Below are 24,476 nucleotides of genomic sequence, written 5' to 3'. Positions count from 1 at the left end.
CAGTCTCGTTAAAGACGCCAGCTCAACTGGCAGCTACAGTTGTGGGTGTTAGCCTATTAGCCTCGTAATGCTACGGAAGTATAACGCCGTTAAATGCGCTGCGCCTCCTGCATTCGCATGCAGACGTTCTTGTCAGCGAGAGGAGACTCTGCTTCTGTTCGTGTCGTCAGTATGGTGTCTGTGGAAACATCGGTCGCCAGGCCGTACCACCTCGTTGTTTTTGGCGCCTCTGGATTTACAGGCCAGTTTGTGGTGGAGGAAGTGGCCAGAACTGTGTCGGAGGGTCCGGGAGGAACCTTGAGATGGGCCGTGGCGGGCAGGAGCCGAGCGAAGCTGGAGAAAGTCCTGGAGCAGGCTGCTCTCACCCTCAGTAAGTTTAGTCAAGACTGTTTTTAATACTGTACACTCATTTCTCCAGAAAATGTCGCACGCGAAAGAGCAAAAACCTGTCGTCAAGATGACTCATGATTAGCTTGATAGGACTTGAATTTGTTGGTCTGTCACTAGACAACTAAGCCGCATCCCCCCCAACAAACAAACAAACAAACGTGAATGCATAAAGGCGATAGGTTTCTGTAGGGTCAAAAATAAAAGACTCTAAACAGCTGGTTAAATATTTGTTGATGAATTTAGTAATTGATGAATCATTGTCTCTTAGCAGCACCCCCAATACATTATATATATATATATATATATATATATATATATATATATATATATATATATGAGAGAGAGAGAGAGAGAGGTTAGGGTCTAGACCTCATGTACAGCAGTTTAACATGACATACATAAATGGCACACAACGTGGCATACATGGCACATACATAAACTGACTTTGTGTGTTGTTAATAACTTAGGACTTCAAATAACGAAAAGTAATTACTGATTTAAATGTCAAATAAAATCACTTGTTCATTGTAACTGGCTAAAGTCATAAAACATTGATCAAGTGAATGGTTCCTCAGTTGATTCGTACTACATTGATTATTCTCTTAAATTATTTAAGAAGTGATAAGGTCAAAAATATATTCCAAATGTCAAATATGAGGATTTGTCCCCCCCCCCCCAAACTGTTAACAGCATAGGGCTTGAAAATGAGTCCACCGCAGCCAGCTGTAAACTAATAAATGTTATCATCTTGTACCTCTTGAGAAAATGAGGGCAGAGTAATTAACATCTGGTGACCTTTGATGCACCAGACCAATGGAAGAAGCAACATAGTTTAACCCGTGTGTAAAATATCCCAGACAGTGTTTGCAGCTTGTTTGATATGGCGCTCACCTTCATGTGAGCTAGCAAGTTAATCCAACAACTGCAGAGAGAAACACAATGCCCATTACGGGGCCAAATTCATGACAAAGCATACAACTGGAAAGTAAAACCCCAATTAAACAACGGGTGGACTGTAAAGATGATGCCAAAACATTTAAGTACTGCAAATTAATGATGGTAAATTCAAAACACTTCGAGCCCTTTCAAACAGTTGTTTTACACATTGTTTCAGAGTCTGTATGCAAAGGAAGAAATCGTGTGCTGCGCTGCCACATGTTCAGGGATGTGCATCCGTATCAAATTGTTAATTTCATACTTAAAAGTGACATTCAGGTCAGTGCCATGACACTCACGTCTGTTACCGGATTTTGTATTCTCAATAGAATGAGGAAATAGTGGACAAACTATAATTCCCTGGGACAGCTAGCTCACAGCAGGAATTGCTTGTGGAATTGCTGTGAGTCCATCATCTGTACTTGTACAAGCACCTATGCTGCTTCTGTATTGTAAACCAATGGATAGATTAACTCATTGATAATAATTCATAGTTTAATTTCTCACTCCAAAGAGCTCCTGCAAAATGAAGCAACTTTTATGAAACATATGTATTAACTATATTTAAATGACAGTGATTTCCCACATATATGCACACACTTGGACTTGTATTTATGCAACATGGAAAATTCTAGCCCAACAGGTGGTTACACTAAGACCACAGAGTATTTATGCTGTCATCGTCATAGTATTGCAATCTTCCTGAGGATTAGATGGTTGTTCCATTTTCCCCCTCCGCAGCTTTGTCTGGTCTGTGTGCAACAGGTGATGGAACGTGACTTTAGATATGTTCCATCAGCTGACATACAATATTTCTTTCCACAGAGCCGTCAATGAGTGTGCATGGCTTGACAGCTCTGTAAGGCAAATCATTCGATGAGTACTGAATACTTCAGTTTGTTTATATAGCTCTCAATGCTGATATGTTCACATATTTGATGTAGTTTCTACAGTAACAGAATTACAATGCCTGCAAATTCTGGCCATATTTTTAAATTGCTTTTTGAGATTGCTACGTCCAGCAGATAATGTAAAAATAAAAATAAGATTCATTTCGTACAGTGCATTATAGGGACCGGTGACAGACCTGGTTACTATTTATTAAATCATTTTTGTGAACTTGGTTTTCTTGAAGGCTGGCTTGGGTGGGATGTCATACAAATAATAGTTTGAGTTCAATGGTACAAATATTTAATTCAGTGAAAGCTGGAACATACCATTCAACGAGGCATTGAAAGAATGTAAGAACATGAGTTGGTTTATATAACTGCTAAAATAGATCCGTGTCATTTGATATTTTATTCATTTATAAACAACAGAAAAGGGACTTACATTTTTGTGTTCCACTGCTGCTGAAGTCCAGCACGAACTTTAAATAGGAGTCTAAATTGTGACCTGTAGTCCGGTGATGCTGACTTTGTACGTCCAAAAAAATAAAAGACTTTGTGTAGTTCCTCAGTCCAGCGAAAAATCACATCAGCTTTTTATCCGAACACCTCTTCATGCCTCCAGACAGCTTACAGCGGAGTGTGTGTGTGTGTGTGTGTGTGTGTGTGTGTGTGTGTGTGTGTGTGTGTGTGTGTGTTAAGGTGCACTGACACTGATTCACGCACTTGCATGACCTTTGTCGTGCAGGAGAGTAAACTCGTCTTTAACGGTTGCAGACTGAACATGATGGGCACGGTGTGTGCAGTTGCGCACTGAGAATTTTGAAATGTTCAAAAAAATCCTTGACACGTAAATGTCGTGCTACATGGCGCGATCTGCTGGCCAACACGACATGCAGCTCAAGTGGAGTAAAGAAGTGAACAGAGCGAGTGGTTGCACCAGCGGATCGCAGCTCATTTGAATGATTATAAGGAGATGTTAAATCTGTCATAAACACAATTTAATAGCTGCAAACAAGAAGGAAAGAACATGCAACTATTTTACCAAGCCATGACTATGTAAACATGACAAATAATTACCTTTTTAGATGGCTCCAAATGCTTTCTCCACCTCATTCAGCACGCGCACGAACGGCGCTGCTGGAGCGGTTCTCTGTGATTCAGGAAGCGAATAGAGCCGTTTTCAACAGACAACTTGCAGAGAGAATGATTAATCGGCTATGAAATAATTATTTTATGTACACAGCGTCCAGCACAGAACATGTGGCAGGCGGTGGAACAAAGCACAGCGTCCAGCTGGGATCACAGCGGGTGGGATCATCACGATGACGACGTGCGTGCAGCTAGTGTCAGTGCACCTTTTAAGAACTAGCATCATCAATTCACTCTATGAAATCATCGTCCATGAGCATGTTCGCGCAAGTGGGACGGCACTTGTACTTCCAAAAAAAGAGACACTGTGTACTTCCTCAGTGTAGTGAAAAAAAATCGGTTCAGCTTTTCATTCAAACTTCCTCCTAACAGTTCCTAATGTGTCCAGACGGCTTACAGTGCAGTGGATTTGTATTGTATGTTTGTGTGCGCGCGCAGAGTGCAATCGAACCAAATTGCACTCTAAATGCAATACAGCACAAATCGTAATCCATGTCACATGACATACAAAGCACCAATCAAATGACAAGTATTCACTCAGCTGTTTATATAAAAAATGACTGAATTATTGCTTTACTGTGGTTAGTAGAGAGTTGAGTTAATGCTGGATAAGCTATGATACCTGTCAACATAGATTAAATTTCACTCTGGAAATACTGGAGCACACATTAAAAAAAAATGTTTAGATGGGAGGTGCTCATGCTAACATTAATCGTTTGCATCTTTTGTGATTCTAGCAACTTCTAAAAGAGGATTTCCATTTTTCAAGACGCATGAACGATTAAATTAGTGAATCACTGCTTTAAGGTACTTCATTTGAGGTTGTCAGCCACTGAATGAAAATTTAATTTTATATAAACGAAAATAAAACTTATTGGTGTTTATTGGCAAACTGCAAACCAGCTTTACAAATCACCTCCTACTGTATGTGAGTGTGTGGAATTATGGCATTAATTATTCTAAGGGATAACAATACAGAACATGAAACGTCCATCCATTTTCTATACCTGCTCACTCTAATTAAGGGGATTCGGGAGAGCTGGAGCCTGTCCCAGCAGTCATAGGGCGTGAGGCTGGGTACACCTTGGATAGGATGTCAGTCTTTCGCAGGACCACATACGATGGCTGTCAATAAAGTATAGGTCCTTTTTATTTTTTTCAAAAACTATATGGATTTCATTCATATGTTTTTACGTCAGACATGCTTGAACCCTCGTGCGCATGCATGAGATTTTCCACGCCTGTCGGTGACGTCATTCGCCTGTGAGCACTCCTTGTGGGAGGAGTCGTCCAGCCCCTCGTCGGAATTCCTTTGTCTGAGAAGTTGCTGAGAGACTGGCGCGTTGTTTGATCAAAATTTTTTCTAAACCTGTGAGACACATCGAAGTGGACACGGTTCGAAAAATTAAGCTGGTTTTCAGTGAAAATTTTAACGGCTGATGAGAGATTTTGAGGTGATTCTGTCGCTTTAAGGACTTCCCACGGTGCGAGACGTCGCTCAGCGCTCTCAGCCGCCGTCGTCAGCCTGTTCAAGCTGAAAACCTCCACATTTCAGGCTCTATTGATCCAGGACGTTGTGAGAGAACAGAGAAGTTTCAGAAGAAGTCGGTTTCAGCATTTTATCCGGATATTCCACTGTTAAAGGAGATTTTTTTAATGAAAGACGTGCGGACGGGTACGCGCGTCGGGACGCAGCCGACGCGGTGCGGCGGCACAGGAAAAACACCTCCGTGTTGATAACCATTTGTAAAATCCAGGCGGCTTTTGATGGCTTTCAGTGGAGTGAGTATATGAGAAATTGTTTAACAGCAGGACATGTTCCAACTTGTCCTTAAGGCTTCCAACAGAGGTGTTTTACTGTGGCGGAGCGTCGCGGCGGCTGCGTCCCGACAGCGCGGACCCGTCCGCACGTCTTTCATTAAAAAAATCTCCTTTAACAGTGGAATATCCGGATAAAATGCTGAAACCGACTTCTTCTGAAACTTCTCTGTTCTCTCACGACGTCCTGGATCAATAGAGCCTGAAATGTGGAGGTTTTCAGCTTGAACAGGCTGACGACGGCGGCTGAGAGCGCTGAGAGATGTCTCGCACCGTGGGAAGTCCTTAAAGCGACAGAATCACCTCAAAATCTCTCATCAGCCGTTAAAATTTCACTGAAAACCAGCTTAATTTTCGAACCGTGTCCACTTCGATGTGTCTCACAGGTTTAGAAAAAATTTTGATCAAACAAAGCGCCAGTCTCTCAGCAACTTCTCAGACAAAGGAATTCCGACGAGGGGCTGGACGACTCCTCCCACAAGGAGTGCTCACAGGCGAATGACGTCACCGACAGGCGTGGAAAACTCACGCATGCGCACGAGGGTTCAAGCATGTCTGACGTAAAAACATATGAATGAAATCCATATAGTTTTTCAAAAAAATAAAAAGGACCTATACTTTATTGACAGACCTCGTAGAGACAAACACATTCGCACGCATGCCTACGGACAACTTAAAGTTTCCAATCCACCTAACCTGCATGTTGCAATAAATATCTTAACACTGTTAGAAAACTGCACAAGTTTGATGGTTTTAGCACTTCCAAAAGACTGATTTGGTGCAAATATTGACTTACTGATTCTCAGCTGTGTTATGACTGTAAATCTTTCTTTCTCAAAACTTCAATGACCTTCTGTATTTAACATGAACAAAATGATCAATGTGGTAAATTTAGGCTATGAATAAACTGCAGCACTTAGAGTGCATACCCCACCAAGGAAAAATGCTCAACTTTTTTTTACCACAGGGAATGGAACAAAAACTAAGCACACTGTTTAAAGGCTACATCAAACAAGGACTCTCTAACTCCTGTAACTTATTTATAGAGGTTCTGCAAAATTAGCCAGTGAACTATTTAATGTTTACTTATTAAATATAGAGTTATTCTTCACCTTGGCAAAGGTGTCTCTTTCTCTGTATATCTGTGAGGATGGAAGAGACGAACCTGCTCCACAGCTCCTTTCCTCCTTCACTATGTGGAGCAGACTGTGGCAGACACACCATAATGCATTACAGTCTTCTTCTGTGGTTCTGAAATAGGATTATCATCATGTGGATTCATGCATGATGTGGCTGTATATCACATTGTATCTTCATGTGTTGTATGGTTTGCTTAATTTTCTTTCTTACCAACTCTGAGCTACCCACATGAAAAACAAATGTAAATGTCAACTACATTGTTAATATCACAGGATGGCATTCTTATCTTGGGGAGGATTTCTACCAGTATATCGATGATACTATATGGCCTATCCCTAATTCAATATATGTATTTTTGTATCCTGTCTACTACATTACATTTGCTCGTCTAGATAAAGGTATTTGAATAATGACATTTATAGCTAGCTTAACTTGCTGTCACTGTTCTTGTAAAAAAACAAAAACAAAAAAAAACAAAAAAAAAATGCAGATTTGTGGCTTCATGAATGCTGTTTTGTGTGTTTATACAGGTAAGCCAGAGCTGAGGACGGGCGTGAACATTATTGTGGCAGATGTGGGCGAACCAGACTCTCTAGCAGCCATGTGCAAACAGGCAGTGATTGTTCTCAACTGTGTGGGGCCTGTAAGCTGATGGCACCACAGAACACATGTTGGCCTCATCTTAGAGTCCTTTTCTTTAGCACTCGAAATTTTAATCCTGCATAATTGTCTTTTTTTGTCTAACAACTGTTGTGGCTTTCATATATTAGACTCTGTACTTCAACGTTTCCCCTCTGTCTCTGTATTCTCACCCATGCTGTGCAGACCGCATGTGCACAGTGTAGACTATCGACCTACTCAATGAAGGCCACTGACTTCTTGGGCACAAGAAGTCGGTGTGTTGTCAAAATGGCAAGCCAGATTTCAGTACCACTCCATTATGATGATGTTAGACATTAAAGCTCTACAGTAAATATTTATTTGTCTGACACATAGTACACAGAGTTGCATGCCAAAAAATGACTTATTACTCAAATGCAAGGCAACACCTTGGCACACATCTTGTGTACTCTCTTCAAAAAAGTTACAGGGAAATTGTAGTACAATGACCAGCAGTACATGGATTTCAATGTGTGTCTGTGTGTGTGTAGTACAGATTCTATGGTGAGCCAGTTGTTAAAGCCTGTGTGGAGAATGGAGCCCATCATATTGACATCTGTGGTGAGCCTCAGGTATGATTATAGTCTTGCATGTATGTTCATACTAATCCTTGGACTGCTGATTCACCACCCCAGATTCTCTGACATGAAGTGGAGGTAAAGTCCATCACAGGTTACTCCACAGCTGAGTTCTGGTGCTCATGTTCACCTGAGTGGACTGGGACAGACCAGATGAAGTGTCTTGTACAAGGACACAGATGGGTAGCGTCACCTGGCTGGAATTAAACCCAGGTCATTTAAGCTAGCATGTCAATTCCAGTGCCAGTTGCTGTCCACCTGCTCTGTCAGGATGCGTCTTATGCACAGGATATCATGAGTAGCATAACATGAAAATTCAGTAAGGTATATCTTCTATTATACCTTCTAAATCTAAGGTGGAACTCTACTAGTGTATACTAAGGTACATCTATATATCTTTTAAAAAAAAAATCTGTAAAATCTGGTATTGTCTTCCTCATACAGTTCATTTTTGTATATTGATCATATCGCCTTTCTTAATTTGTATGGACTTTGTGTAAATGTTTCCTTGCACAGAGATCAGCTGATTGAATCGGCACATAAGGCTCAAGGAAAACTGAGTGACAGAGTGGGTCAATAACATAGTCAAACAGTATGAAATAATGTGAGAAAGCAGCCACAAAGCTAGACAAACTGGTGAGGAAATGGCTCCTTGTGACATCTTAAACTGGAAAACGGTATCGGGAAGTAAAGCTACAGGGTGCAAACACTGAAGGGATGTCAGAGTAAAAGCACTGGAGATGCGTTTTAACACTAGGAAAATTACTAGAGAACACTGAGAAGAAGACACTAGGAGAATCACTAGAAGGTAATGAAACCACATTGAATCATAATGTGTGAAGCTGATACTAACAACAGAATAACCCAGAGAAACAGCCAGGGGATTTTGTTTTTGTTTTTTTTGTTTGTTTTTTAACTACTGGGTGAGCAATAGGAGGCATCAAGCACCATTCCCAAATGGGATGCAAACTGATTACCTTTGGCACAGAAGGCCTGTGCCTGAACCTCAAAGCCACTTGTTAAAGAAAAAAGCTGTGTGGTGTCCAGTTGATCCCGTGTTTCAAATACACACAGTAAGCGAAGCAGTTACTTTACCTTGATCAAAAGTGTGCAAGTGGACTGTTGTCATCCTGAATGTGTTCTTTGTGATTGTTTGGAGACCTGAACAGGATGTACACGACTTCTAGTGCAGAGCATCCTGTGATATGAATTGTCATAATGTTTTAACATGGTGATTGTTGTGAAGTTCTACACATTGGCTACCTGGTTATCAGAAGATGAAATTATGATTTAGTGTGTGTTTTGAGTTGTCTCTTGTATTTTTGGGGTGTGTGTGCTGCCATGTGGCTGTGTGCAGTTTCTGGAAGGTATGCAGTTGAACTACCACAGCCAGGCAGCTGACAGAGGCGTGTACATCATTGGGAGTTGTGGATTTGACTCCATACCAGCGGACATGGGAGTTCTCTACACCAGGGATCAGTTCAAGGGTATTGGACACACACATACCAATACCAATACCAATTTGCACTTCTACATGAATTGTCTGTTACACGCTTTGGTCTCTGCCCAGACAGTGTATGTGTTATCTTTAGGTACACTGACTGCAGTGGAGAGCTTCCTGACCGTCGCCTCAGGTCCTGATGTATGTAAAAAAAAAAAAAAAAATTCATGAAGTAGCACAGCATGAACCAGTTGCGGACATCTGTATTGCTTTTATCCCAGTCATTTCTCAACCTAATTCATATTTTATAGCTTATTGGTCTGCTCATTTCCATTAAAAAATCTAAACTAACCAAACTACAACAAAAAAGTTCACTGACAGTGATCACACTGTGTGTGTATATAATAAAAAGACATTGAGGTAGGATAAAAAACAATATAATAATTGGATTCAATAAAATTTATTTAGACATGGCTGCAATGTGATAAGTTTTTGTTTTCATAAAACCATGTATGACAAATTGGCATTCTTATCTAGTCTTACACAATGTGAAGATTTTCAGCTGAAAATAAAATTTCTACACTGTATTACAAGATACAAGAGAAAATATTTATACATCAACCCACATACATCATTTGTCCTTTCTTTTTTATCTTCCTGTTTTATAGTTTCCATAATTATATTCCTAGTGTATTATCTGAATAATGTATGTTTAACCCATCCAGGGTTCTCACCAGCATTATAACAGCGTAACTGTCCATTACGCTGTTCTAATAAAAAAAAGAATTTATACTGCAGTTGGGCTGTTACATTGTTTTTGAGGGTGTGTACAGGAAATTTTCATTTCTCTATGTTGATTGTGGACCCGGTGGGTCTGATTTAGAAGCAGCAAGTCCACAATTTATTCATCAACCTATATCAAAGCCATTTAAAGATGTCAGTCGTGACTCACCTTTTTTGCTGATTAAAGTCTCTAATTAAACTGATTAAACTCTTTTTCTGCTGTTATGGGCAGGAGCGAGAATCGTCCACTGCTTGTTTTTATTCATTTGTCATTAATGTGCATTTTTTTCTCGGGGGGCAGCCAACAACGCGGTTGTCTGCCGTGGACTGGAACATTAATATCTCCCGCTTCTCTGGTTTGTAAACTTTAGTTACTGTCCCTCAAGAAAATAATAATGATAATATCCGCCGCTCTGTGTGTGTGTTGTGGGATTTGCTGCGGCTCTCTGCCGAGTAAAGGTAGAAAGATGGATCATTCCAGCATCAATAACTTCAAAGCAAATTACTGTTTTAAATCAAATGGCACCTCTTTCCAAACGTTGTAAAACACAGACATACAACAGCCAACCAAAACTGTTTTTCCCCAAATAAGATGTCCTCCGTTCCGTCTGGCAGAACTTGTCACAGTCTCAGCGCTCCAGTCTGAGCACAGCCGTGCTGCGGCGCTCCAGGGACGAGTATTTAGGGGAGACTGGGGCCAAAGTAACATTTTACATTTATATCCCTCTGAAACACTACTGCCTGCATTATGAGGGCCAAATTTTGTTATGTAAAGCCATAGTTTGTTTTGTTTTTAATCTTTGTTACAGCCTTACTTATTTACCAAAAGAAACTAGGAAGAGCCAAAGCATGTAAGAGTGGAGAAATGTGTCACTGCACAGGAGCATCAGAACTGCTAATTTATACACAGCAGTTTACTATAGAAAATCATTACGAATGTTGTGTTTTTTTTTGTTGTTGTTTTTGTTTTTTACTTCAAGATTAATTTCTGATTACTCTACATCTTGAAGTTTAAAAAAACACATCAGAGAAGACCCTTTAAGCCCATAAAGCAAAAGCTTCAGCGGGGTCGAAGCCTAAGCAGTCCCCGAACCCCTGGCTTCTTAAGGTGATTTTTCCATTATGCTGAGAAAAAATCCTGCTGAGAACCCTGCCACCCCTGTATGTATCCATCTTTTTTCCATCAGGGTGGATGTATCCATGATGGCACATGGCAGTCGGCCATCTACGGTTTTTCTGACAGCCAAAAACTGCAAAGTCTCAGGAAGAAGTTTAATTACAAGCCCCTCCCTGTTGTTGGCTCAAAGCTTAAACGCAGGTAAGTCATTTGTCCATTAATATTATAATCTATGGAGGTTACACCCTGTCCATATGTTTATTTTTTTCCTTGGAGGGGAACTCCCACATATGCTTCAACGCAGCAGTTTGTGTTTTCAGGGGGGGGCACTCGTCAGATTTTGTTTCTAGGACAATAACCGGCTAATGACAGTCTTATGTCCTAAACCAGTTGAACTACAAAAACACAGTAAATCGATAACACTAATCGTAATTTCCTTGTTGTTGCACTTGTGTAATGACAATAAATCTAATCTAACAGTACTGTTAAACTAACAAGAACCGCAATAACATTTAAAACCCAGAACTTTCACGGTGCATTGCAGCACAGTGTCCATTGTTCACTGTTATTCGCTATTATTGCTAATTTCTCCAAAAATATTAGTCCTCTAAACTTTTTTTTGCAGCATCCATCCTTGACCCAAAATACATAAACAAGCCAAACAGCAAATGTTAGCTCTCCCCAGTTTCTCTGTGATCAAAGCCATACACATGCACACAGAGACCACTTGGCTATTATAAAAATAATATATACAACTTTTAATTTTATTAGTTGTCATGGTTTGGTATGAGTTCGGGTTTACATACAGTAGCTTTAATCTGCAAGCAGCATGAGAGCTGCCATCAGCCACTTCAGCACTGTGAGACAAACTTTAAATATATGCTTTCTTTTTTCATTAAATGTGTAGAAATTGGATCCAATCTTGTCATTCAATCTCTTGGCAAAATTATGAATTTGTTACTGTCAGTGTGTGTTTATTTGACTCTTTTTTTTTTTTTTTTTTTTTTTTTTTTTTTTTTTTTTTTTTTTTAGCACAAAATAAAACACAACATAATGTATATACATTAAAACAACAAAAGAGAGGAGGAGAGAAAAAAAATACAAGTAATGTGCAAGGGAGTGGTGGAAGCCAAAAGACTTATAAAGAATCCACTCCCAAACAAAGCAAACATAACAGAATACAACAGAATTACACCATTTTTTCCAGATTAAAACAAATCATTGTAAATACTCCTGCAGGATCTTCGCTTTTAGTCCACTTTTATACGTATATAAGGTGATAGATGGATTCACGAGATGTACATTATCATTCCAAGATTTAACGCCATGATATCTGATGTGATGCTGATAACGAGTCCCTCTATGCAAAGGTAAATGGGTCAATGACATGACATGCATATTTTTGTGTCCAAGTCCATTATTTAAAAAATGAATACATAAATCTATTTATGACATCTATCACTTTAATCTATAAAACCAATTTATTTTAATTAGTTTTTCATTAAGTTCAAATAGTAATATTGTTCTATGTTTTGGCCTCTCAAACCTCCAAGATGTCAGGTGTTGCAACTGTCCGAACAAGAGAGCAGACTAAGAAAACTAATAAAAATGTTATTTTGACAATGAAAGTCAAAATGAACACTATGGCATTGTTTGTGTTTAAAATCTTTTTGATTGTTTTATTTCTAATATCATTTGTTTTTAAAGCTGTAAAAAAAATCTTTAAATCTTTTTCCAACAATTTACATTTCCTAAATATCAGGGTGGCGCAACCATAAACGTATGACTTTTATTTTGAAATGAAGAGACAACAGCAAGTCAAATGAACCCTCAGAAGAACTTGAACCTAACTCTCCCAACAATGTGAGAATGCAATTAACTGTGCAAATATCTCTATTTAAGAACACTTAAACAGAGACCTATGACTAGAACATATGTTACTATTATAATGATTTTTTGTTCAGCATATTTCATATTATAACAAATGTTGTCAGGTGGTGCAACCAATTTAAAACAATTATATGTTAAAGTGACTAATGGTTTTTTAATGTGATGAATGTAGTTATTATACTAAATATCTGGATTTGCGCATTTGTGTTTTTATTTTTCTGTCTTTAAAGGCAAAATGAATGTTAACTTGGCTCAAAACCTGACATAAAGAATGCTAAAATCGTAAATTATTGGGGAAAAAAAGAACACAATGATAAAATAATAACCTGTTACCCTTGTGTAGACATACTAAGGACTAGTTGCAAAAGATTTAATCTTAAAATAAATATTAGGAATGTATACAGATTTTTATAAATATTTGGATGCATCACCTGACATTTTTTTGTCATGCAGTTCAAATACTGTTTCAAATGAGTTAAAACAGTTAAATTATTCAATAAATGAGATTTGTTAAAACATATTTTTCTGGACTCAAAAATATGTTTTACATCTATATTTAAAATACTTTATAAAAATACCTTTTTTGAAGCCTATTTTTGTCAGTGACCTATATGCAAATGTACAGCCTGCCTGGTCGGATAATTATGAATTTGATGGTTATGCACAAAATATTTAATGATGGAAGGCCACTTAATATTATAAAGAGCTCTGAAAACAAACCTACAAGTCAAGAAAATGTTTATATGGAAAATATTTAAGAGCTGCAATTAAAAAAAAAAAAAAAAAAAGTGCACTTGGAGCACAAGGTTTCGAACGAGTCGCTATTCGAGCAAATTTTTTCTGTAGAAGAAATACGAGGTCTGTTAGAAAAGTATCCGACCTTATTTTTTTTCAAAAACCATATGGATTTGAATCACGTGTGATTGCGTCAGACAATCTTGAACCCTCGTGCGCATGCGTGAGTTTTTTCATGCCTGTCGATTGCTTCATTCGCCTGTAAGCAGGCTTTCAGTGAGGTGTGGTCTACCCCTCTCGTCTATTTTTTTTATTGCGAATAAATGTCTGAACGATTTGGATCTTTGCTGTATCAATTTTTTCCCAGAAACTGTAAGAGACCTCCAGGTGGACACCGTTTGAAAAATGATAATAATGATAATAATAATGATAATATGGCTTTCAGGGACGATTTTATGGAGATTAAACAGATTACGGGGTGTTACTGCCCCTTTAAGGACGGCCCACAACTGCTGAGAGCGCAGCGCGCTCCCAGCACCGATGGACAGGCTGACACCCCGCACAAACAACCAGATCATTTCCAACATGAAAGCTTTTGTTGATCCGGGACCTTCGTCTGACTTTCACAAAAGGCTAAGATGTGGACATCAGCACTTTTTCCGGCACATTCCACCGTTACAGGAGTTTTTTTTTTTTTTTTTTTTTTTTCTTTCATGGATAAAGAAGCCAAGGGACGCGCCACCGTGCCGCTCTTGACGCGGCACAAAACCACCTCGTGTTGGTCTCTCAGGACGGCTTTCAGGTAGCTTTCAGACGGATTCCGGTTGCTTTTCTGTCGTGTGAATATCCGAGAAATTGAGCTTGAGCTGGACAAGCCCCAACATGTCCTATGAGGCTTCATCACGGCGTTTCTTTGCACCGAGCGGCTGCACCACGACGTGCCGCACTCCTCCGCACGTCTGTCTTAATGTGCCGAAAAAGTGCTGATGTCCACATCTTTTCACAATTCCTGTGCTAGGTCAGAGGACATACCGGATCACAGACAGCATCCCGTTTAGAAATGAACGGCACATTCACTGTTACAGGAGTTTTTGTCATGGAAAGAGGAACAAAGGCAGAGGAATTCCGCGCGTCGCGGCGGAGCTGCATGGCGAAAAGAAACGCCGTGATGAAGCCTCACAGGACATGTTCTGGCATGTCCAGCTCATGCACAATCACAATCGGATATTCACACGACTGGAAAGCAACCGGAATCCGTCTGAAATCCACCTTTAAAGCCGTTCCTGTGAGACCAACACCAAGGTGGTTTTGTCCCGCGTAATGAACGGCTCCGTGGCGCGTCCCTCGGCTTCTTTTTCCATGAAAAAAACTCCTGTAACGGTGGATGTGCCGGGGAAAAAGTGCTGATGTCCACATCTTCTGCCTTTTTGTGAAAGTCAGACGAGGTCCCGGCTCAACAAAGCTTTCACATTGGAAATGATCTGGTTGTTTGTGCGGGGTGTCAGCCTGTCCATCGGCACTGGGAGCACGCTGCGCTCTAAGCAGTTGTGGGCCGTAACACTCCTTAATCTGTTTAATCCCCATAAAATCGTCCCTGAAAGCCATATTAATTTTTCAAACGGTGTCCACTTGGAGGTCTCTTACAGTTTCTGGAAAAAAACTGATGCAGCAAAGATCCAAATCGTTCAGACATTTATTCGCAATAAAAAATAGATGAGAGGGGTAGACCACACCTCACTCAAAGCCTGCTCACAGGCGAATGAAGCAACCGACAGGCATGAAAAATCTCACGCGTGCGCACGAGGGTTCAAGCTTGGCTGACGCAATCACACGTGATTCAAATCCATATGGTTTTTGAAAAAAATAAGGTCGGATACTTTTCTAACAGACCTCGTATTTTGTTTATATAAGTTTTAAAAGGTACTTCCCCATACAATATTACAATAACTTAAATATGGATAAACTAAGTTATAATATAATGTTAAGACATTTGCGATGTATTAAATATCTTATTTTGCTTATGATTCCTATTGACTTGGTTATTTTTTTTACAAACATGATCAATATGTTCTCTCAAGACAGTTTCTCATGTATCCACACACCCTAAAACATAGATGAGACCCTAGATATTATTTAATCAGCAATGCACATTTTCATTACACCATGATTACATTTTTTTATTGCCAGCAAATAACATAAAATTTGACTTTTTTATATATTTAACGATAATCTATTGGCTTTGAACCAGGTTGAATAATTATAAAGATCATCATTTGAAGTACTAACCAAACTATCAGTATCTTTGCTGGAAATAAAGAGTAGTCTCATCAGCAAACAACAAAGGGAATGTAGTAAACAGAGTACATTTTGTGATCTTTTTCCTCCCTCTTCTAGGGGTACATTGTTCTACAGTAATGAGATCCAGCAGTATGCTGTGCCCTTCATGGGTTCTGATCCCTCCGTAGTTAAGAGAACACAGAGATTCCTGGTTGAGGAGCATCAAGCCACACCGGTCAGACTCCTCCAGTTGCCTTTGTTTTGTTTTTTTTTCTTCTTCTTCTTTAAATATATAGGGTGTCTCAAGAAAGTGTACCCAAAAGTATTTTTGACAGCACAGAAAACTAATCAATATTATCAGACATTTTCGCCATGACCATGTGGCCGAAACATGTAATTTTTCTCCCCAGTGCACAGTTTTTAGTTCAGACTTTCCTTTTTTCTTTTTTTTTATAAACCCTTTGTCTTTTACACCACATGATCAATGTAACCTCCTCGTCTGAAGTTTCCTAAGAAACAAATCATGCGTCTCAAGTTTTCCAGAAAACCCCCTAGCAAATTAAAGTCTCCTTGCCATTTGCTGGGGAGTTAGTTCACTCTGAGACTGAATTTTGTATAGAAAGAGATGCAAGTCAGCCCTTAACAATGACAATAAAAGCTTTGAATCTTAAGATGCATTGCACAGACCTCAATGATTTTTGTGCTCTGAATTAGGGTCAACTGCAGCTTTTTTCCTGGACTTTGTCTTGCAGAACAAACTTTAGGGTTCCTGAAATGAGAAAAACACCATTATTTCCTAGTAAAACTATTTCCTGGGATTCATATTTCATAGTAAGTACTTTGGGGTACATTTTTTGAGACACCCTATATACTCACTTATTCCTTGTTTATTTTCACCACCACTTTGCATTTTTCAGTGATCTCACTAAGAACTGTCAAGCAGTCTTAATACCCCAGATAGTCTGTAATTATTTTTAGATAGTAACATCTGTTGTGGCCAAAAAAGTATCTAAGAGCTGGTGTTCATTCTTAGTGGGACACATTTTTCTGTTGTCCTATCCACTATCACCTGGAAAAATAAAATATTTCCTGAGTTCCTCTTCATTGTTTTGAATACACAGTGAAGGTAGTTGTAATCTTGCAGCTCTAAATTTTCTTTTGCGTATTTGTTTTCTGATTGTACATTTGTCCTTAACTGTACTGCTTTTTTGGAGATGGGGTGATCAAGACTTGGCACAACTAAAAGGAACTTTCTTCCTACTCTTGTTTCCAGGGTGGGATGATATCAAAATGATTGTAGACAGCAGTATGTGATGTTTTCGCTAAGCATTACAAACTGTTTTATTGCCTCTAGGTCCAGTATGGGGCTTATGCAGGAATAGGAGGTATTGGCAATATTTTGAAGTTGATGTTCACTGGCATGATGTTCTGGTTTTTGGTAAAGTTCAACTTTGGAATCGACCTGCTCAAAAAGGTAAACACTGTATTACATTATTCTGCATCACTGAACTTGGGGAATGACCAGACTTGGTGTGTCTAATTCTGTTTTTATCTGTAACCTCATCTCCAGTACCCGGAGTTTTTCTCCTTTGGTGTTTTCTCAAAGGCTGGACCATCAAGGAAGCAGGTAATCCAGACAGAACAGAGACTCGAGGCCCACACAGCTTAGGCGACACTGGTGGTTCTCTGGATGCATTTAAGAGAGAGACCTGAAATGCACTGCAAGCATCACATGCATGTCACAGCTGCATGTTGATTTTCATTTGGTCTTCTGTTAACAGATTAAACCTTCACAACCGCCAGCAATTGCGAAGGCCTCTCAAAGTCTCAGACTTGTGTTGTTGCTTATTTTGATCTCATTTTGACATCACATGGCACATTAAACCCTTTTTACTGGACTTTCTGTGGCTGGGAAAGAAGTCAGACATGCAACCAAACACAATTTTATTTATTCATTTTAAATAAAAACTTATTTGAGTGAGTGAGACATCACATGACTTCTGCCTAGTTACAAGAAATCACTTTTTGCTTTTCACTTTTCTGAAAACTCAACTAAACCCACATGGAGACCTGTGACTCACAGGATCTGGATTATAAAAAAAATGAAAAATTTGAGATGTGTAGTTTCGGGGACATGTTGTTGGATGATGGCTGTATTGGCTAAATGAGCAGGTCTTAAAAGGGGAGGGGGGGGGACGCACACAAGCTCAAACTGAATGAAAATCCTATTCTAAAACGGTCACATAAGATAATGGCGTGGAGTAAATAATTATCAGGCAAATGATGTGAAAAGATTGAGCAGCAATACAAACACACCCCTGTGTAAATACACACACAAAACTGCCTGTGATGCACGTATCCGACATGCACGTGACACTTGCTTTATACATTTTTGCTGTTTCAGACCTAAGTTCAGGTGCTCAACATCTGCTGAGAGGAAGCTATTTTTGCATGTGTACCTTTTTAGATGGAAGATGCATCCTTTCAGTTTTCTTTTTACGGAGAGGGATACACTGAGGAACAGGACCCTTCTGAGGGAAAACCTAAAGGGAAGATCCGCACGCTGGTTCAGGGCCCAGGTAGGTGCAACAAATGGCTTATTCTGGTGGCTGCATGCATGTATATACCCGCTTACTCCAATTAAGGGTGACAGGAGGGCTGGAGCCCTGTCTCAGCAATGATAGGATGTGAGGCGGGGTACATCCTGTCCAGGGTGTACCCCGCGTCACACCCTGTCTCAGCACTGACAGGGTGTACCCCGCCGCTGAGACAGGGTGTGAGGAGGGGTACACCCTGGACAGGATGCCAGTCTGTCGCAGGGCCACATATAGACAAACATGCACACCTATGCTTAATTTAAAGTTTCCAATTCACCTAATGTGCATGCCTTTGGATGAGGAAGGAAATCTGAGCACCCAAAGGGAACCCACACAAGCACTGGGAGAACATGCAAACACCGTGGCATGAAGGTAATGAGAGGGCTGTGTGTTGTGGTATGTTTTAATTTTTTTTAAATAGCAGGATATGAAAATGTATCTGAACACCAGTGTTGGCAATTAATTACTTTGATGTGAATATTTAGGTGCCTAGAACAGGTACCCAGTGTGTCACACAACATAATGCTTATGTGGTTGTCTCTCATTTTTCAGAATGTGGCTATGTGGCCACGCCCATTGCCATGGTACAGGCTGCTCTTACAATTCTCAATGAAGTCAAAGATTTGCCAAAGACGTGAGTTTTTGCATACAAGCTGTTTGACTAGAATGTGCTATTTACATTACAGCATAAAATTTACTCTTCAAAAAGAAAAGTGTGTAGGATTTTGATAGGACCTGCTGTTTATACAAACTTAATGTCAAATCTCTGCCACCATCAGGTTGACGTTTGCAATGAAAAAGTACCCAGTTCCATGTCTGAAATTAGCTAACACAGGGAAGGTGTGCTCAGTCACTTTTCGGGTACTGACAGGCTTGTGTAGTGCTCCTCTGATGGTGCAAGTTGCTTAACTATTGTACACACACTCAGCAGGTGCTTTAAACCACACAGTAATTTGTACTTGGCAGATTGTTCTGGTCAATATTAAAATGAACTGCATCTGTTCATAATCAGGAACTTGGATCACCCACAGAACTGGCCACTTCAGTCTGTGCATACACATGCTAGCCTGTCCTAATAAATCTGGCCCTTAGCCTGTAAGGGACATTTGCGTAACTGCCAACTTAATGTGTTACTACCTTTTTAAAAAAAAAAAAAAACGCTGCAGGTTAGAATGCTTCTGGGAAAGCTCAACTTCTAAACATTACTAAGGGCCCCTTCACATATGGTGCAAAGACTGGACGAAGTGCAAACGTAGTGCACATGACGCAGGAATCGTGTGCAAACCGTGTAATGTCGTCCCTGTCGCCAATGCCTTGTACACCTGTTGCTACAACTATTTGCGCACACAAGCGCCTGAAAGACACGGTGCGCTGTGCGAACCCATCGCACCCTGTCACGGCAGGTGCCAGCCAAATTCCAGGTGACATACACAAACATCTAACACCGCTCGCATGGCACTTAGAAAATGTGTGGCCAGTCGCACTCTTGGCACGACAAGAGACTGTAGATGACCACTGTTGTACTGCTGTGAAATTTCTCTAAGTTCCCCACGAGTGTGACTTTGCAAACACACACACTGACACGTGGGTGTGTGCGCTCCACTCACAGGAGGCGTGGCTTCCGACAGAAGCAGCTGTGGTGATCTGTCATTCTGGACATTCCAGGTACACAACACCTATTGTGTTTGGACAGTCATTGACAAACAACTGTCCACTGCGAGGCACATGTGTCTGATTGCCACCGTATTGAAGTCTCACAGGACATGTTGTGACATGCCCAGCTCGTCCACAATTTCTCGGATAGTCACACGACTGAAAAGCCACCGAAAGCCATCTGAATCTTCCAAATGGTGAAAGAGGTGAGCATGTCACAACATGTCCTGTCAACACGGTAGCACTTTTGTACCGCCATCAGCTTCGTGCTGATGAATTTCGCTGCAACTCTTTTCATGGCAAAATCTTCTGCCACAGTGGAATGTGCCAAAAAAGTGCTGATGTCCACCTCTTCCACAATTTCTCGGATAGTCACACGATGGTCCCACATCACCACAGCGTTCACTTTGGAAATGATCTGGTCATTACAGCATGTTGATGGCTTGCTCTCCACCGTTGTGCGGCATCTTTAAACCGTTTGTACCGCTCCTTAATCTGTGTGATGCCCATAGGATCATCACCGAAAGCCATCTGAATAATCCGAATGGTTTCCACCTGGCTGTCACCCAGTTTCTGGCAAAATTTGATGCAGTCGCGCTGCTCCAGTCGTTCCGCCATTTCCTTGCAAAGAAAAAACGACGAGAGACTAAACCCATCCTCACACAAAGGCTGCTTACAAGCAAATGACGCAACCGACAGGCGTGAAAAATTCATGCATGCGCACGAAGGTTCAAGGTTGGCTCATGCAAGCACACGTGATTCAAATTCATATGGTTTTTGAAAAAAATAAAAGTCGGATACTATTCTAACAGACCTCGTATTTACGTGGACATAAATAAAAACATTATATACGAGGTCTGTTAGAAAAGTATCCGACCTTTTTATTTTTTTCAAAAACCATATGAATTTGAATCACGTGTGATTGCATCAGCCAAGCTTGAACCTTCGTGCGAATGCGTGAGTTTTTTTCATGCCTGTCGGTTGCGTCATTCGCCTGTGAGCAGCCTTTGTGTGAGCAGTGGTCCACTCCTCTCGTCGGATTTTTATTGTGAATAAATGTCTGAACGAGTTAGAGCTTTGCTGCATCAATTTTTTCCAGAAACTGAGAGACCTCCACGGTGGACACCATTCGGAAAATTCAGATGGCTTTCAGGGACGATTTTATGGGGATTACACAGATTAAGGAGTGCTCCATCTGGTTTAAAGACCGCCCACAGCTGCTGAGAGCGCGCCGCGCTCCGAGCGCCGATCGACAGGCTGAATCAACCAGATCATTTCCAACGTGAAGGCTTTGTTGATCCAGGACGTCATCTGACTTACACGAAAATGGCAGGAGACGTGGACATCAGTACTTTTTCGGCACATTCCACTGTTACAGGAGTTTTTTTTTTCATGGAAAGAAAAGCGTAGGGATGCGCCACGGAGCCATTCATAAAACACAAAACCACCTCCGTGTCCGTCTCACAGGACGGCTTTGAGATGGCTTTCGGTGGTTTTTCAGTCGCGACTATCCGAGAAATTGTGGATGAGCCTGGACATGCCAGAACATGTCCTGTGAGGCTTCATCACGGCATTGCTTTGCGCCAAATCCATATGGTTTTTGAAAAACTATAAAGGTTGGATACTTTTCTATAACAGACCTCATATGTGTGTGTGTGTGTATATTTGGTATTTATATTTATTTGGTATTTGTGCTGGAAACTCTCCTGTCCTGTGCACCAACAGCATTTCCTGTATATTCGTTTTGTGAATTGTTCTGTAATTTGTCTGTAGCAGAGTGTCGCTCCTTTGAGTCTGGTCTGCTTGAGGTTTCTTCCTCAGAGGGAGTTTTTCCTTACCACTGCTGCTCTGGGGGTTAGTAAGGTTAGGCCTTACTTGTGTGAAGCACCTTGAGGCAACTCTGTTGTGACTTGGCGCTATATAAATGAAAATAAATTGAAATAAATTTAAAATATATCACTGTGGTCGCCACAAGCTGCAGCGAGCACGTGCGCACATAGCAGATACTGACAGCCCCCTGGTTGAAACGGATCGTCAGATCAGAACACGCAGCGGGCGATCTGACCGTCACATCACCCACATGAGCTCTGTTCCACATGACGTGGCGTTTGTGCTGTGGTGCGCCGTCCACAAGACGAGTGTCGGGCAGAACACGTGCGGCCGACTGGACACACCTGACCAGTAGATGTGGACATGATCAGAGCACACTGCTTCTCATTCATGCCATTTCATTGTTGTATGTCTGTGACCATTGGTCATCACCAGAGGAACTGACGGATCATATTTGTATTGCTCGCTTGATAAATACAATGGTTTTTATATGGTGTGGGATTTTAAATTTTTTTTTGTAATACTTCCATGTCCTTCCTGATTTGAGGCAGCTTTCAAAGAACAGTGGTAGCTCAGTGGTAAAGTCTCTGCCGGCGGATCAGAGCTTTTGAAAGGCATCAGTTCGAATCCCGGGTGGTGTGTGTTCTTTTTTTGTTTTTGTTTTTTTATTATTATTATTATTACTATTCTACGTAAGTGGCACCATGTGGTGCACCTGGCACTGTTCTTGCTTGACCACCGGTGCGTGCACGAACTCTTGCACCGAGTTCGTGCACGCCTGCCTGCGATGTTTCGGCGCTAATTTCAAACCGTTTCGCCGTTTTCGTCCAGTGCCGTTCAAACTTCGCACTGTGTGTGAAGGGGCCATTATTTTCTCCGGATTAACTGACCATCTTATTTTATAGAACTAGCAAACCCATTTTTTTATTTATAAACATGTGAAATTAATTTCCAAATGTGGTAATGCAACTGATTGTGAAACTCATTTTTACAGCAGTACATGAATGCGCAAATGTAGAAAAATATCCTCAGTTTCCTACCTGCAGTTTTTCTTCCATGCAAAAACTGCTCCATTTAGTGTGTGTGTGTGGGGGGGGGGGGGGGGGGGGGGGGGGGAAATAATAAACATTTTTGCTTGCATGTCACAGGCCTAAAAAAAAAAAAAAAAAAATTTAAAGTAAAACTATGTGAAATAACTGAAAAAAGAAAATGTGTCAAGTCTTCAATTTCTGTTACCGTTTGTATGCATATTGGGTTATTGATGAAGATCCTTTATCATCATTGGGTTTCTACCAGTACTATATACTTTTTTGGGTTTATTTATTTTCTTCTCTCTTCCTACTCTCCAGGGGCGGGGTGTATACTCCAGGAGCTGCTTTTGCACATACCACATTGATCAACCGCCTCAACAAGCATGGCGTCCAGTTTTCTGTCATTTAATGTTTGTACTTTCTGTGATGCTATACAGCAGCACCGCACACAGCTGTTATTAAAAACATCAAGGAATTGTGTTGCTTTAGCTGTGAACAGTGTCATTTTCCAATAACTTTCATCATTTCTGCTTGTAAGAATGTTAACTGTGGCAGCGCTTCCATAGACTACATGGCGTATGCAAGGTTAGTGAAGGATTTAGTCTACAGCGTCTCAACGCAAACATTCAACAAAACCCCCATGGACACCTCAAATTCTAATTTATATGTATAGGTCAAAATACTGACAGTTTCTGCTCTCTGTAATCTTCATTGTGTCAAACTGCAGCAGACTGAAGGTTTTCGTACCCTGAAAAGTACCACTCTCAGATGGTTGGCACAGATGAGGATTGATAAACTGAGAAGAAATGAGTGCAAAACAGATTATTGAAGTGTAATGTGGCCTGTCATCAGATTTTAATTGTAAGAAAACTAAATCTTCAATTGCTAGTAAATGACGAAATTACATTCCTTGTGAAGCAGGATAAGAGTTGTGCATCTTCAAGCTTGTGTAGTAAAGCAATCGGTAATTAATTTGCTCGTACATATTCACCTTTCTGTTCTCTTCATTACACCTCATGATTTTTTTTTTCTGCTTTCTCATCGTAAATACTAAGACCAGAGATATTGTCCACTTCCCCCCCATTACTGAATGAACAGTTCCATTTAACCACAAAACTACTAGTTGTAGAATTCTACACTCTACAGGTATTCTATGAAGGTGTTCTGAGCTTTTGTTGATATTTTTAAATGTGTGAAGGTTTGGTTTTCTTTGACACTCTTGTCAGAATGCAACTGTTGTGCTGACTGACAATGAACTAGTTTGACAGCTGTAGGTGTGCATGTGATGGGTTGTTCTTGGCGTTTTGTCTTCATAGTGTGACTGCCTCAAGTAAAAAGAACTCTAACAAATTCATCTTGTCTTTCTTGAACATGTCAGTCATACGTTTACAGACAGCTGGCACCAATGTCACTGATGGCGAGATTGCATTCCAGAAGAAATGGTGCAAGCTTCATAGGTATGTTTGTACCTATACAAAATTGCTACCATAGATGCTGCATCAACCGCTGCCGCCTATTGGCGCTGACACAATTCCAATGAAGTTGGGATGTGAAAAATAAA

General features: G+C 40.4%; 1 protein-coding gene across 1 annotated transcript; it reads left to right on the top strand.

Moving 5' to 3' along the window:
- The first annotated feature begins 62 nt into the window (after positions 1–62).
- On the top strand, positions 63–24,257 carry LOC117525917 (saccharopine dehydrogenase-like oxidoreductase). Its single transcript, XM_034187872.1, has 12 exons — positions 63–370; positions 6,854–6,966; positions 7,475–7,555; positions 8,919–9,048; positions 9,154–9,203; positions 10,973–11,103; positions 15,922–16,039; positions 17,159–17,278; positions 17,375–17,431; positions 18,272–18,383; positions 18,954–19,035; positions 23,234–24,257. The coding sequence occupies exons 1-12, from the start codon at positions 94–96 to the stop codon at positions 23,322–23,324; spliced, it is 1,362 nt and encodes a 453-aa protein (XP_034043763.1). The 5' UTR covers positions 63–93; the 3' UTR covers positions 23,325–24,257.
- Positions 24,258–24,476: the final 219 nt, after the last annotated feature.

Source organism: Thalassophryne amazonica, chromosome 2, assembly GCF_902500255.1.
Source record: "Thalassophryne amazonica chromosome 2, fThaAma1.1, whole genome shotgun sequence".
NCBI classification, from domain to species: Eukaryota; Metazoa; Chordata; class Actinopteri; order Batrachoidiformes; family Batrachoididae; genus Thalassophryne; species Thalassophryne amazonica.
The sequence above is the reverse complement of the archived record's forward strand: the minus strand, read 5'-3'. Positions and strand labels throughout refer to the sequence as shown.

What these genes read in the sequence shown, in the direction of transcription:
- LOC117525917 (XM_034187872.1), top strand. Translation starts at nt 94, where the DNA reads ATGCGCTGCGCCTCCTGCATTCGCATGCAGACGTTCTTGTCAGCGAGA. An exon ending in GCAGGCTGCTCTCACCCTCA is followed by an intron (nt 371 to 6,853) that starts GTAAGTTTAGTC and finishes GTGTTTATACAG; the next exon opens with GTAAGCCAGAGCTGAGGACG. An exon ending in GGCTCAAAGCTTAAACGCAG is followed by an intron (nt 11,104 to 15,921) that starts GTAAGTCATTTG and finishes TCCCTCTTCTAG; the next exon opens with GGGTACATTGTTCTACAGTA.